General features: G+C 36.4%; 1 protein-coding gene across 2 annotated transcripts in view; it reads right to left on the reverse strand.

The window, feature by feature from the left end:
- The window catches only part of CCSER1 (coiled-coil serine-rich protein 1), a 1,860,678-nt gene that overhangs the window by 1,414,609 nt on the left and 429,785 nt on the right, over positions 1 to 16,284 (reverse strand). For both annotated transcript variants that reach the window (XM_006894481.1, XM_006894482.1), the window contains exon 5: positions 8,986 to 9,193. In XM_006894481.1, the coding sequence (XP_006894543.1) occupies positions 8,986 to 9,193 (208 nt within the window). The remainder of the gene's footprint in view (positions 1 to 8,985; positions 9,194 to 16,284) is intronic.

Here is a 16,284-nt window from a genome sequence, read left to right on the forward strand (position 1 = left end):
CATATGCATAAGAAGTGACTGAAAAAACATGGATTGGGTCAGGCACTTCTTAGTTTTCAAAATAACATCATGCTTTTTAGCATTTCAAAGAGGTCTTTTGCAGGAGATACACCCAGTGAACTAGAGAGGTCTTTTTTTAACTTTTTTTTTTTAAATTATTTACTGTTCTACCATGAATATTCATCTGTGATCAAAGCAAAATTAAACACTGGACATAATTTTTTTCTAAATCTATCATGATGATATTTATTGGTCAGCATGTGAAAACTTTTTGTTTTCTTTATGTTTATACATAGTCCATACTGAGAGTTGTAGTCTTAAAATATTATCAGTGTTTGGTTCAAGCCTTCTTACTTTTTAGCAAGTAAAGATGTGATAACTGCACATTGCAGATTGTTAATGAGTCTTCTGGGATTAGAGAGAGAGAGAGAGAGAGACAGAGAGAGAGAGAGAGAGACAGAGAGAGACAGAGACATAGAGATAGATAGATAGATAGATAGATAGATAGATAGATAGATAGATAGATGATAGATAGGAAAATAGATAGATAGATAGATAGATAGATAGATAGATAGATAGATAGATAGATAGCTCTGTGCATCAAATGGACAGACCAGCGATAGTATATCATTTTAGCATTATTTAAAATATCAAGGCACATACACTCTCACTTAAGAGTTCTGCTGAGTTCGAATCGACTCATGCCTTGCCATGTAGTGGCTTTCGGAGGCTTAGAACTGCCTCTGAAATTTGTAAGAGACTTACAACAATGGCTGGTACATTAAGTCAGGCACCATCAAGCAGGTTCCAGTTCACAGGACACTTTGTACAAGAAAGCACAATTCTCATAATTATTATTATGTTTGAATCCAGTTGTCCAGCTATTTTATCAATCCATTTCACTGAAGGTCTTCTTGTTCTTCACAAGAACAGGTAGAGATTGCTAAATTTTCTCCCAAGACGCAACTGGTAGATTTGAACCATTCACCTTTGGGTTGGTAAGCCAACTATCCACTAGCTCACCAGAGCTCCCGAGCAGCAACAACATAGAAGTCTTTTACCTTATTTTCTTCTGCTTTTATGTTACATACATTTGATAAGCTACTTCCACATCAAACCTAACATATATCAGTTTGTATTTGTTATGTGCTGTCGTGTCAACTACAACTCATAGCAACCCTATGTACAATAGATCTGAAGCCTGCTCTGCCCTGAGTCAGTCTCACTGACTCTGACACATCTACCCTCATTGCCCTAATTACTGTATCAATCCATTTCATCTCATCTCATCTCATCTCATCTCATCTCATCTCATCTCATCCCATCTCATCTCATCTCACCTCATCTCACGAGGTCTTCCTCTCCGGTGCTCTCCCTCGACCCTACTCCAAGGATCAGTCTCTCCTGTCCACATGTCTAAAGTCCAGTCAACAAGAGACAACTTGGTTATACTGTCTCTAGAACAGACCTGTTTATTCTCTTGGCAGTCCATCACATGTCCAATACTCTTCTCCAGCACCACAACTTAAAGAGATTGATTTTTTCTGTCATCTTGAGTCACTGTACTTTCCAGTCTCTGATGCATAGCAAGTAATTTCGAAGACTGTCAGATTAAGATTACAAAATTATCTTCAAATTGAGCTGTATTTTAGTGTTTCCTTTATGTTAGCAACTAATGGGGTTTTTTCATATATTAATTGAACTATATCAGGATCAACTTTGATAGATTTCTCTCTAAACTGCTACACAAAATAAAAAATTACTCTTTTTATTTCTCATTTGCCTCTCTTTTCTTAGATATAAAAAAAAGTTTCACAGAAAAATACACTCAAGAAGATAGTTGCTAAACTATCATGAGCTAATATAGGAACGGTGGTAGTGTTAAGAAAATTCATTCTCATTATAATAAGATAAATTGTATCAATTAGAGCTTGATGCTTGCTTATTATCCCATGAACAATGATTCAATTTGAAGAGGGAAGCTTATTAAGATGAAAAAGAGAACTGTGTTTAGAAAAATACCATGGAAAATACCCCTCCTCTCAGGTCTTGGTTTAAAATGAAGAGAGTATGTGTGCAGGAAAGACCAGAGGGAGTGAAGATCACTAGAAAATTATAAGTTCTGCTTGAGAAGAAAGACTTATCTATATAGCCTTACCAAACAAGTTAAGACTTCTTAGAGTAGTTAAATGACATGCCCTAGGCATAATACAAATGACAAGGAGGAGTGGGTCATCAAAAAGTAATCTACCTATTGCCTTCCTGCCTAGAGGAAGAAGTTAGATAATACACAAATAAATAAAGATGAAGTTCACAGACAAAAGAAAGCATACAACAGTAAGTTAATACAGAATATATTATAAACACACATACAAGAATAGTAAATTAATATAGAGAAGAAATACAGCTGAGAGCTTACCATAATGGCATCATGGAATGATTCAAAAGGGAAGTTTTTGAATGCAGCCATGTATCCTAGATCATGTTTATAAGTATACTATTATTTTTGAAAGGTTAATCAGATCTTTTAAGAGGGCCAAATGTAATCTATCAGAGGAAATAGAAGACAACTATATATTTAAGGTGCTCTATTTGCTTTTAAAGTCCATTTTTAAGAGTCCATAGTTCTCTGTCTCTCATCCCGACAAATACAGTTATCGCACACTGAGCAACCCCAATATATATATATATAAATATATACATATTTGTTTTGCAAGGCACCATGCTGTACACATGTGTGTATGTGTGCCCACACATATGCTTCTCTGGTTCTAGCTCTCTAGTACTTTTCCTTCCTTTGTTAAAATTGCTCCAAATCCTTGCTTGATTTACTACTTTACATGCTTTAACATTTGACAATAACCTACTGTATTTAAGTGTACACACAGAGATGTAGATGTTATCTGATGCATTATTTTTCATCCAAAATTAATGCCAGCAATTTCTTGGCCTATAGTCTACACAGTTAAACATGTTGATAGTAATTATGGCTGGTCTTTTTACCTACTCTTTATTTTTTAGAAATTCTCTTGTTCTGTCTTTTTTTTTTTTTGAGGGAAAATATACAGCTTTGGTAGATATCAGACAATTTGCCAGTAAGATGTTGTCTTGAATTATCAACTAAATAAAAAGAAATGCCCAGAAGAAACAACTCAAGGATGTTTACAGGTTGCAATTGTCTCTCCACTTGCAGCTCTGCCCAAGGATATTTCTAAAGTACATAAGTATATATTTTATCAAGAATGTATAGTATAAAGAAAGCTTACAATACTAGAAATAGGCCTTTGGTTTTAAAACAGCCTTAGGTTTCAAAAACAGTGGATGTATAATGGACACAGAACTTTCACTAGGTACTAAATTAGACCATGTCATACCATAGAATATTTTTACTACTTCATATTAAAACTAGAATCCTGGGGCTTTGTGGTTAATGCACCAGCATGCTAACCCAATGATTTGTAGTTTGAATGCACCAGCTGACCCAAGGGAGAAAGGTGTAGCAGTCTGCTTCTGACCAGATTTATAGCATTGGAAACTCTGTGAGACCATTCTACGCTCTCCTACAGGGTCACTATGAATTGGAATAGATTTGATAGCAGTAGAGCTATTTTTGATAGGGTTGTGTTAAACCATTTAACTCATACAAAAGTTTACTGAAAATTAAAATAAAATGATGACTGTGAAATTTGTCCAAATCTCTATGAAATTAATACCATATTATGCTAAGATGGAATGAATTAGCATTATATTTCATCTTAAAATATAGGATTATAATTATGTTGGCATTAAAATGTTATAGTTTATAAGCACTTCGTAGAATGCTGAAGTCTATCATGAAATCCTAATGCTACTCTGATTTAAGCAAAATTAAAGAACATTTTAATTCTTTCTGAATTCTTTCAGTAAACGAGTCATAAAACTATCCTTATGAAAAGTACAGTTGAATGCAGATTACAAGTTCCAGAATAAAATGCTATTGCTATTACGTGCTGACAAGTCACCTATAAGTCATAATGACCCTATGAAGAAAGAACAAAAACCTTGTCCTGTGGTCATGTTGTCAGTCCATAGAGAACTGCACACCTAAATCAGAGATGACATTTTACTGATGGTTGAACTCACCAGCAATGAGGAGAAGGAATAAGGAAAAATCTTCTCTCATGTAAGTGATAGTCTTAAAAACTGGAAAGTCAGCTTTGAATTGCTTCTAACTGGATGTCTGTGTGTTTTGTTAAGTTATCCTTCACCATCCTCACAAACATTACTCTGCTTCAGCCTATTGTTGCAGTCATTGTATCAGCGCATTCCATTGATCATCTCTAAATTTTACCATATCATCCTGGAGGCTGGGCTTGATGAGGAAGAATGTGGCATCAGGATTAGAGAAAGACTTATCAACAATCTGTATGCAGATGACAGAACCTTGTTTGCTGAAAATGAGGAGGACCTGAGGCATTTGCTGCAGAAGATCAAGGACTGCAGCCTTTAATATAGATTGAAGCTCAACCTCAAGAAATCAAAGATTCTCACCGCTGGGCAGCATCATGATAGACAGTGAAAAGACTGAAGTTGTTAACAATCTCAACTTACTTGACTCCACAATCAACACTTTTGGTACCAGAAGCCAGTAAATGAAAAGACGAGTTGCACTGAGAAAATATACTGCCAGGGACCTCTCCAAGGTACTGGAAAACAACAATGTCAGTCTAGAGACTAAGGTGCACCTGAGACAAGCCTTGGTATTCACAATTACTTGCTATGTAATGGAAAGCTGGACAATGACTAAGGTTCACAGAGGAAAAATGTATGCCTTTGTGTTGTGGGGTTGGAGAAGAGTATTGAGTATACCATGGACTGCTAAGAAAACAAACAGGTTTGTCCCAGAGAGGGTAAAACCAGTGTGCTCCTTGGAGACAAGGTTTTTGAAGCTTTGTTTTACATACTTTGGACATGTTGCCAGGAAGGATCAGTTCCTGAAAAGGGACGTCATGCTTGGTAGGGTGGAGAACCAGCACAAAAGAAGACCCTGGATGAGATGGATTGATTCAGTGACTGGGATAATGGGGGTAAGTGTGTCAGAGACAATGAAATTGGCTCAAGAAAGAGCAGGCTTCAGAACTATTAAACATAGGATCGTTATGAGTTGTAGGCAATTCGACAGCACATAACAACATATTTTACCAAGCATAGTGTTTTTCGCCAGGGACTAGCCCTTTCTGAAAGCTTGGTCAAAGAACTTAAAACAGTTTTGTAGTCTTTGCTTCAATGGAGCAATCTAACCAGATTTCTTCCAAGGTAGGAAGAATTCATATTATAGTAAATATTGTTGGTCAACACAATTCAAAGGAATCAATTCTTCTTTTCTCTTCTACGTTCATCATCCATAAGCATAACACAACAGTACAAGATTTCTTATTAATATATTATTTAATAATAGGAAATGTTATTTAAGGGGGTTCTGGTAGCCTAGTGGGTAAGAAAATGTACTACCAACCCAGAGGCGAGGTGATTACTGTCCACAAGCTACTCCACAGAAGAAGGCAGGTAACCGTCTCCAGTATGATTTACACCCTCTGAATACCCACTAGAGGGTCAGCTATGAGTCAGTATCAACTTGACGGCAATGAGTGAGTGATTCTTATTTAAAATAAAACAAAGCAAATATAGCTTGTTTTTCTATTGAAAACGATAATATTTAAAATTATAAACATCTGTTCTTCAATTAGCAAATTTAACCTACAATAAAGATGATAGTGGATTTCCTCAAGGTTTCCCCATCAAAGTAAAGTGATATATTTAAGAAATAGTTTCTACCCACCTAAATAAGTCACTGAAAAATAAAGCACTTTGCTTATATGAAAACATGTGATTTTTAAATTTGTCATCTCATAAAAGCATTTTTTTAAAAGCATTTTTTATTTACTCAGATTATAAATCGTCATTATCTCTGTAGTTAAGTAAACCTTTCATTTTTACTTTTGAACCAAAACAAAATACCATTTCAGTAAAAATAGGTCTCAGAGGCTCACCACTGCAGGTTTTACACCGTGCGGTTTGCTTAAGTGGCTCACCACTGTCTCTCTCCCTGACCCGCCTGAAGTGAAGTACACTCTAAGTGCCCCCTTGGGACCATGCAGAGTGCCATCTGCTGTAGATCTTCTATGTTGCAGCCTGAAATTTTTCGTTCCAGAATTAGTCCACTGAATGATGTGAAAGTATGTGAGCTGTATTACAATCGAGACATTAATGCTTGATTTGTGAAGAAAATTGAGAGTTAGACATGCATAACAAAACCATATTAGGGCTTATTTGATTAATTACTGAATCTGATTATAACACAAATGGCAGATTGTCCCAGAAATGGTGACATTTCTCATTAGAACTGTGGGTTGTAGGTATGGTGTGTATGTTTTTTCTTCTTGTAAACAATTAAAGTAATAGTACACATCGCTAGCTGATAATAAACTGTATCTAACAGGAAAGAATTCTCTGGTCAATAAGACATATTCTTGCTCAACTTCACTCTACTCTATTTTAATTTCATGTCATAAATGTCTTGCAGTACATTCCATAGCAAAGAAATAAAAAGAAATAGCCAGAATATTTCTTTAACATTCACAGGCATCAAGTTAAAGGGTCAAAAAAGGTCATGGGGAGTTGGAATTACTGGACAGGAATTACTGGCCAGTCACAGAGTAGGAACACTTAAGGGGGACTTGTTTTTATTTAATGTAATGTTTCACAAATTTTCTTAAAAACTATTAAATTATATATAAGTTTCTTAAAAATATACAACAAAACAAGTTGTTGTTGATGCTGTTGTTATGTGTCATCGAGTTCCCTGTGACTCATAGTGACCCAAAGTACAACAGCCCTAAACCCTACTCTATCCTGTGCCAATATCACTGTCTCCAACACACTCACCCTGATTAACTCAGTCACTGAATCAATCCATCTCATAAAGGGTCTTCCTCTCCTGAATGTCCCCTCACCCTCCCAAGCATGACATACTTCTCCAAGGATTGGTCCTTCCTTGCAACATGTCCAAAGTATGTCAGACAAAGCTTCAGAATCCTTGCCTCCAAGGAGCAGCCTGGTTTAACTCTTTCCAGGACAAGCCTGTTCATTCTCTGAGCAGTCCACAGTATATTTAATACTCTTCTCCAGCACCACAGCTCAAAGGCATCAATTCTCCTTCTATCCTCCCTGGTCATTGCCCAACTCTGACACACAACAAGTGATTGCAAAGACCATGACCTGTATCAGACACACCTTAGACTCCAGAGAGACACCATTGATCTTCAGTACTTTGGAGAGGTTCCTAACAGCAGACTTTCCATTGCAACATGTCTTTTCATTTCCTGGCTGCTGGTGCCAAGACTGTTGACTATGAAGCCAAGCAAACTAAAGCTGTCAACAATCTCAATCTCTTCAACATCCATCCTAATGCTGCCAATTGGCCCAGCAGTGAGAATCTTTGTAGCGTGAATATAATTAACTTACACAAAACTCTCTTTTTGCTTTCCTTGATTAATAATCTTATTTGGTCTCCAAATGAGTAATCCTATCAATAATATTTTCATTAATACATATTTTTTGGAAGGCCTGATGGCACAGTGTTTTGTTGTCAAGCAAAAGGTCAATGTTTAACTTACCGGCCTTTCAAGGTAGAAAGAGATAGCACTTGATTTCCCTAATGATTCAACCTTGGAAACCTTGACCGACAGATAAAATCACTATGAGTCAGAGTTGATTCTAAAACAAACTTTTTCCTGTTTTCTGGGGCCCCTGGATTTGCAAATGGTTATTGCACAGGGTTCCTAACCTTAGAATGGTCAGTCTCCTCCCATGCCATTTACAACTTTTAACAGGTCACCTGGAGCATCAGCTATGAGTCAATTCAGACTTGAGGACACATAACAACTATTCATTCTAAACAGCAATATTTCCCACTTCTCAAACTCTTTGCCATCCTGATGCCATGCCCACTGCCAGCATGATGATTCTGACTGCTGGCAAACCTTCATTCAAATAAAAGTTTCAAATCTTAACAGATGGTGACTGCTTTGTCGGTCTCCTTTTGAGGAGATGGTTGATTTTAATTCATTTTAGGAAATCTACTGAAAGAATATTATAAAACTTCATTGGATCTGGAGTCAGAAATCTCAGACCACTGTCCTGAGTTCTGAGTGTACCTCTTTGAAACGTTGGCAGTTAGAAGCCAACAGTCCCTCAACAAGAGAAAAGATGAAAGTCTTCTAGTATAATGACTTACAGCCTTAGGAAAACCATATGGGTAATTTTACTCTGTCTTAAAGGGTTGCTATGGTCAGAATCAGCTCAGTGGCTATGGATTTGGTTTTACATATGCAACAAGAAAATGAGAATATACCCTTTTTTAGAAATCTCCATAAAAATAAAATTCTTAAAATCAAATAATAACAGATATAAATCATAAAAATGGCTATTCTTGAAGAAAAACATGAAAGAATCTCATTGTGCAAGTAACCCATCATCTGACAGAAGTCCAATATTCAAATTAATTTCTCAGTGGATTCAATAATATTGAGAACATAAAAAGATGAACAACCAAGCTAAGTAACTTTTCTGTACACCATATAAATAAAAAAAACATAGCATTAAAGTTAAATCCCTTCAACAGATCTCTCACTTGCTTTATAATAACATATAAGCATAACTTTATCCCTGACGCCCATTTCACCTAACGTAATTCTATCCAGACATGGTTCGATGTATTCTTTTTAAAATTCTTTCATAAGTTCTTAGAACTTTAGAGCTGAAGAATATCTTATAACCCAAAACTCCATATATTTCCTTTGACATATGAAAATAGTTATGCTCTAAGAACCGGGCACTTTACAATGCTAAATAGGTAGGTAGTGACTGACTGAGATGATTCGACTCAGGTCTGCAGATTCACTGTCTAAAAGCAATGCAAGCATTACTATTAGTGTAAACCATTACCTCTTGAAGGACTCTCTTCATCTTCAGTAATAATGTCTTCACTGCAGTACAGTCTTGTAACATCAGTCTGAAAGGCAGGGAATCTATACCTCCATTTTCTTCCACACCTTGTAGCGGCCAATCTGAAGATGGACTGCTGGGCATGCGGCCGAGATGTGAACACCTGGCTTCCTGATCAAGATCTCTTGTTAATTTCAGGGAAAGGTTCCTAACAAGAAGGAAACAAAGAAAAATTAAAATGCTGCATGTCCAGGGCAGAATTTCCCAAGATGCTGCTCAATGTTATCACTGAACGATTTAGGAACAATTTCCTTGCTATATATTTTCCTTCATTTAGTGTCTGAAAATGAGAATTTTTACACAAATTACAAAATGGGTCAATTGCATACTTAGTGATAAGACTCAATGATTATCACTGTTTCAGGATATAATTTTCCCTAATTAGTATAATTTGTAAGGCTCCATACACAATATAGTATGTTTACTCTTATTTTAGTCATTAAAATATTGAGAGTCAACAAAACCATTGGAAATTCATTCCTAGGGCTTCTGACTGTATATCATTAAATTAATTTCAAATACAAATTTGTAAAAATTAAGAGAGACTAATTTTGCTATTTTTTTCAAATATGGAAGTAATCTTTGATTATTATAGTGATGAAAAAAAATAAGTACATATAGGATTTTATGTACAAATCATGGTTTGACTTCACTGCCCAGCCAAAGATGGATGAGCAGTCTCCTCCCATATGATTTACTGCCTCTGAAAACCCACAAGAGGGTCAGTTGTAAGCTGGTTCTCACTCAATGACATGCAAAAATACCCCAAAAAACAAAACATGTACAAATAGGAAAATAAGTGAAAGATATATAACTCCCACAAGTAGAAAGAAGGCTTATCAAATATTAATTAATATTCTCAGATAGTCATGTGCACAAACACATATGTATATATTCACTATATCCTGATTGAGATTCAGATACTGTTTAAATATAATGACATTTTAAAATGACCTTGAAAAGATGTAAAAGAAACATAAAATATAAAAGAAAGGATTCAATGTTTTTAAAAGGTGAAGATCAGGTAGATCTAAAATTAGCATGAAAAGAACCTATAACAATTTTTTTAATGATCCTCATTTGTTTTCATTAAAGTAAGTGATCTATAGAATACCAATCAAGTCAACCCACTGATGTTAAGTTGGTTCTGACTCATGGTGACTCTTCATGAGTTTTGGATGCTATAATCTCTACAGAAGGATACAGCGCATCTTTCTCCAATGGGAACACATGGTGAATTCTTTTTTTAATGTAAATTAGAAATATTTATTAAAATAGAGTATCCACATAATAGATTAGGAACCAGGCAATTTTTTTTCTTTTATTAAAACATGATAACGTGGTTTGCATCTCAACATTAAGAAAACAAAATCTTCATCGCTGGGCCAATAGGCAGCATTATGATAAATGGAGAAATAAAATGAAGTTATTAATGAATTCATCTTGATTAGGTCCACGATCAACACCCTTGGCACCAGCAGTCAGGAAATCAAAAGACAAGTTGCACTGGGAAGTCAAAGTCAGGTTGCACTGCTGTCAAAGTACTCTCCACAGTGCTAAAGAAGGTTATTGGTAAGTATTCCTCCAATCCTGATGCCACATTCTAGAGTCTAGTTTCTCAAATTAGTTGCTCAGCACATGGATTAAAAAGAGTATCACTGATGCACACCTTTCTTAATTTTAAACCATATAGCTGCAGAAGATCAAGGACTACAGCCTCCTATATGAACTGAAGCTCAACATCAAGAAAACAAAGATTCTCACCACTGGGCCAATTGGCAGCATCAGTATGGATGGTGAAGCGATTGAGATAGCTAACAGTTTTCATTTACTTGGCTCCACAGTCAACACTCTTGGTAACAGCAGCCAGGAAATCAAGAGACGAATTGCATTGGGAAAGCTGGCTGTGAGGAACCTCTTAAGAGTATTGAAAAGGAACGATGTCAGACTGGAGACTAAGGTGTGCCTGATCCAGGCTATAGTCTTCGCATTTACGTGCTATGCATCAGAGAGTTGGATAGTGAATAGGGTTGATAAAAAGAGAATTGATGCTTTTGAGCTGTGGTTCTGGAGAAGAGTGTTGAGTATACCATGGACTGCTAGGAGAACAAACAGGTTTGTCCTGGAGAGGGTGAAGCCAGAATGTTCCCTGGAGTCAAGAATTTTGAAGCTTCTTCTGACATATTTTGGGCATGTGGCAAGGAGGGACTGGTCCTTGGAGAGGGACATCATGTTTGGCAGAGTGGAGGGGCGGTGAAGGAGAGGAAGACCTCTGATGAGATGGATCGATTCTGTGACTGGAAAGGTGGGAATAAGTGCATTTGAGATGGCTAGGTTGGCACAGGATAAAAGAACGCATAGAGCTTTTGTACATATGGTCGCTATGAGTTGCAAGTGACTTGATGGCACATAACAAAAATGATATGTTGCTCTGTTCAGACAACAGCTTCTTGATCAATGTATACATTTTATATGAGAATAATTAAGTGTTCTGTGATTCTCATTATTCGCCATTTTAGCTGTAGTTTTTTATACAGTTAAATGCCTTTGCAGTCAATAAAACATAAACAAACATTTCTCGGGTATTCCCTGCTTTCAGCCAGGTTCCATCTAACATCAACAAAGATATCCCTGGTGCTATGGTCTCTTCTAAAATCAGTTTAAATCTACGGCAATCCTCTGTCAGTATATTATTCTTGCTATTTTTGGATGATTTTCAGCAATGTATTGCTGAACTAGTAATCAAATTAATTAAAATTCAAAACAATTGGGCTCATTTTATTAATCCAGGGCATTTGCAATATCTGCTTCTTATAAACAAGAATACACACACATACACACACAGAGGTCTTCAGGGGTAACATTAATATTCTATCATGTTACTGATGGATCAAAATAAAATTAACTGAGGATAGATTCACTTGAAGGGGGCAACATACAAAGGCACATGAATTATAAACCACATAATATAATTTTTTTTCCCTCACAAATTATTCTTTCTCATGGAAACAGCTGAACCATTATAACTAAATCTACTCTTGGAGTGTCTTTCATTTTCTTCTTTGCACCTCTTTGTTGGTGTGGGCTGCTGTCTAGTTAGCTCTGATTCACAATGACTCTCATACAATAGAACGAAACCCTGCCCAGTCCTGGGAGTTCCTCACCACCTCTGCTGTACATAAACCCCTATTTCCAGTCACAGTGTCAGTCTATCTTCCTCAGGGTCTTTCTCCACTACTAGACCCTGCTGATAACCTACTCAGAGTTCATGAAATAAAAGTTTCGCTATTCTTGCTGCTAAGCAGTATCGTGACTGCTCTTCTTCTAAGATGGATGTACCTGTGCTCTGGGCAGCCCACAGTACATTCAAGACCCTTTACAAACCACATGGTGAATTCTAATCACAAAACTTTTCCTTAGCAGTCCAACATATAATATTCCAGGCTATTGGAGCTCTTTATAATAATTGTGTGGTTGTTGTCATTAGGTGTACTTGACAGTGATTCATAGCAATCCTATAGACATCAGATTGACACCTTGTCCTATTCTGTGCCATACTCATGATCTTGGCCTATCGTTACAGTCACTGTGTCCATCCATCCCTTTGGGGGTAATCTTCATCTTTCCCCTATGAAACTTTTTTCTAAGGACTGGACCCTCCAAGAATGTCAAATGAAGTTTCAACAACCCCGCCTCCAAGGAGGGCTCTGGTTGTACTTTCTCCAAGACAGACTTACTTGTTCTTTTATAAGTCTCCAGTATATTCAGTACTCTTTTCTAACAATTCAAAGGCATCAATTCTTCTGTCATCATTACTCATTGGTCAATTTTTAGATGCATGCAAAACAAATGATGATAGCATATCTTAGTCTTTAAACTCAGGTCATTGCTCCATGGCACTTTGGAAAGGTCCTTGACAGCAGATTTCCAAAATGCAACATATCTTTTGATTTCTTCACTGCTCTTTCCGTGGATATTGATTGTGGATCCAAGTAAAATGAAGTTTTTCTTTTCTCCATCTATCATGATATTTCATATTTGTCTGATGTGAGGATTTTTGTTTTCTTGATATTGAGATGCGATCCATATTGAAGACTGTAGTCGTTAATCTTCTGCAGCAAGTGCTTCAAGTCTTCTTCACTTTCTGAAAAAAAGGTTGTGCTATGTACATAATGCAGGTCATCGACTTTAATCCTGATGGTACATTCTTTTTCATAAATTCAGCTTCTCAAATTATTTGTTTAGCATATATACTGAATATTAGAATACATATTATGATATTTAGGAAAAGCGTGGCATTTTGTTTGTGCTAACTTTGTCTTACTCTCATTGCCATCAAGTCAAATCTGAATCAAAGCAACTCTCCATCACATTTCTGAGACTATAAATCATTCAAAGGGAGGTTTCTCCTTTTTCTTTTTTTTTTCCTTCCTTCCCTTTTTCAATCATCAGTCTTGAGGCATTTTGGTTGGCACCAGCACTGCCTAATTTCATCTCAACTCATCGCAACCTATGTAAAACAGCTATGAAGCGTGATGTGTCCTCAGTCAGTCTCACTGACTCAGATACACCAACCCCATTGTCCTAATTATGGTATCAATCCATCTCATGAGGGGTCTTCCATTTCTACTCTGTCTTTCCACCCTTCTGAGCATGTTGTCTTTCTCCAAGGATTGGTTCCTCCTGGCCACATGCTCAAAGTATGTGAGACTAAGCTTCAATATCCTAGCCTTCAAAGAGAAACTTGGTTTAACCTCTCCAAGACAGACCTATTTGTTTTCTTGGTGATCCATGGTAAGTTCAAGACTCTTCTCCAGCATCACAACTCAAAGACGTCAATTCTTCTTCTATCATCCTTAGTCTTTTGTAGCTCTCTGATGCATAGCAATTAATTGCAAAGAGCACGGCCTGGATCAGGCGTACCTTAGTCTCTAGACTGATGTTGTTTCTCAGTATTCTGGAAAGTTCCCTGACAGATTTTCCCAATGTCAGTATTCTTTTGATTTCCTGACTTCTGGTGCCAACAGTGTTGATTGTGGAGGCAAGCAAGCTGTAACTATGAATAACCTCAGTTTCTTCTCCATCCATCATGGTGCTGCCAATTGGCCCAGTGGTGAGAATCTCTGTCTTCTTAATGTGGAGCTTCAATTCATATTGAAGGTTGCAGTCCTTGACCTTGTGCAACAAGCACTTAAGGTTCTCCTCAGTTTCAGCAAGCAAGGTTGTGTTATCTGCATAATGTAAGTTTTGATAAGTCTTCCCAATTTCTATAGCTTTTATAAATATACCATATTTTGCATCAGGAGAAAATAATTTAATAACCTCAACTTAGAAAAAAAACAGAGTTGCCCTGAAACTTGCCACTAAAATTCTACAAAGTTATAAATTTTTTAAAAAATTTTCAGTTAATTTTATTCAAGTCTGATTATTTGCAAACAGTATAATTCATTTTTAAACTCCTGAATAATTAGTAAAGAAAATATATTTTATCACATTTAATTTTTTTCTTACCTTTATAGGTATTTTTGCTGATTATAATTACCCTTTGAAGTGATGAGATAGTAATCACTTGTCTATTTTATACCTATTATGAAATAATAATCATGCATAACATTTTTTGAATGCTGAAATGGGTGGAACATTGTTCTAACCACTTCATTTGTGCTTACTTATTCAAACACTAAACAAATTCCAGAATCTAGAAAATGAGTATTTTCATTTTACAAACAGTAAATTAAGGCACAAAGCAGTTAACTAAATGTTCTGTGTAAAATAACTATAAGAAGTTAAGTTGAAAGAGATAAGTTTAAATATGTTTTGCAGGATAAGATTATAATTATATTTTTAAAATTTTATAAAACTCACTATACCTCAAGCATAGAGAGCCCTGGTTGTCTAGTGACAAAGGCTCATGGTTCAAACCCACCAGCTGCTCCGTGGGAGAAAAATGAGCAAAGTCCTTCCATGTGATTCTCATCCCTTTAAAACCTCTGGAGAGTTAAATACAAATCAGTACCAACTGAGGTTCTGTGACCAAGGTAATGAATTTCATACCTCAAGAGTCTTGAAAGAGGAGTTTCCCCACCAAATTGTGATTTTAATGAAAGTTTACAACAAGATTGGGTTTCATCCTTAATTCTCGATCATTTTCATCCTTTTTATTCCCTTTCTCCTCCTCAGAACACTTTGCAATACACCTTTTGTCATACATATGATTCCTAATCATACATTTCTTTTAGACAGTAATTCTCCTCATCTGTTCCAATATAGTGTTCATTATCTATCTGCTCTTTGTCTATTCTCCCTTTGTCATTGTCCTTTGTCTATTCTTAGATTGCTGTGAGGGGGTTATAACGGCAGTGTTATTTGGTATTTGTACTTTTGTGACATCCTCATGTCTTCCATGCTCCCCCATGTCATCCAGTGATCTACAAGTTCATTGTTTTTCAGTGCTTCATAATATTCCATAGTGTGAATGTATCAGAGTTTTTCTATCCATTTGATTATTGATGTCACTTGGGCTGCTTCTAATCTCTTTGTTATTGTGAATAATGCAGAAATAAACACAAGCTTGCATGCACTTGGTTAAATAGTGGTTCTGCTTTCTTTAGGGTATATTCCCAGTAGTGGAATTGCTGCGTTAAATGGTATTTCTATTCCTAACTTTTTGAGAAGCCGTCAGACTGTTTTTCATAGTGTTTGCACCATTTTACACTCCCACCAGCAATGAATAACAGTTCCAATCTCTTCATAACCATGCTAGCATTTGTTGCTTGCTGTCCTGTTGAACTTTGTTATTGTTGCTGGGGTGTTTGTAAGAGCTTTTGTGTTAGCAGTTGTAGAGTCTGACCATGACTCACAGTGATTCAGCACAACAGTATAAACACCTCCTGGTTCTATACTATTTACTTAGTCAGTTGAGGATTATATTGTTGTGATCTATAAGGCTTTCAAAGGTTGATTAATCAGAGTAGACTTCAAGGCTTTTCTTCCTAATTGTCTTAGTCTGGAAACTATCCTGGAATACTGGCATCTGTTTAGCATGAGAACAGCCATCAAGCTTCCACTGATTGACAAACAAGTACTTCAGAATAATTGCACAGGCCTCCTAGAAAACATTATTTTACTATATCAGATCGACTACATCTGTGGAAGGAACCGCTGGAGAAGCTCAATAACAGCTGTGAAAACTAGGCCAGGGGCTGATTGTGGAACAGACCACCAATTACTCATATGCAA

The sequence above is a fragment of the Elephantulus edwardii genome, unplaced genomic scaffold, assembly GCF_000299155.1.
Source record: "Elephantulus edwardii isolate Elephantulus edwardi_28Jun2011 unplaced genomic scaffold, EleEdw1.0 scaffold00144, whole genome shotgun sequence".
NCBI lineage: Eukaryota > Metazoa > Chordata > Mammalia > Macroscelidea > Macroscelididae > Elephantulus > Elephantulus edwardii.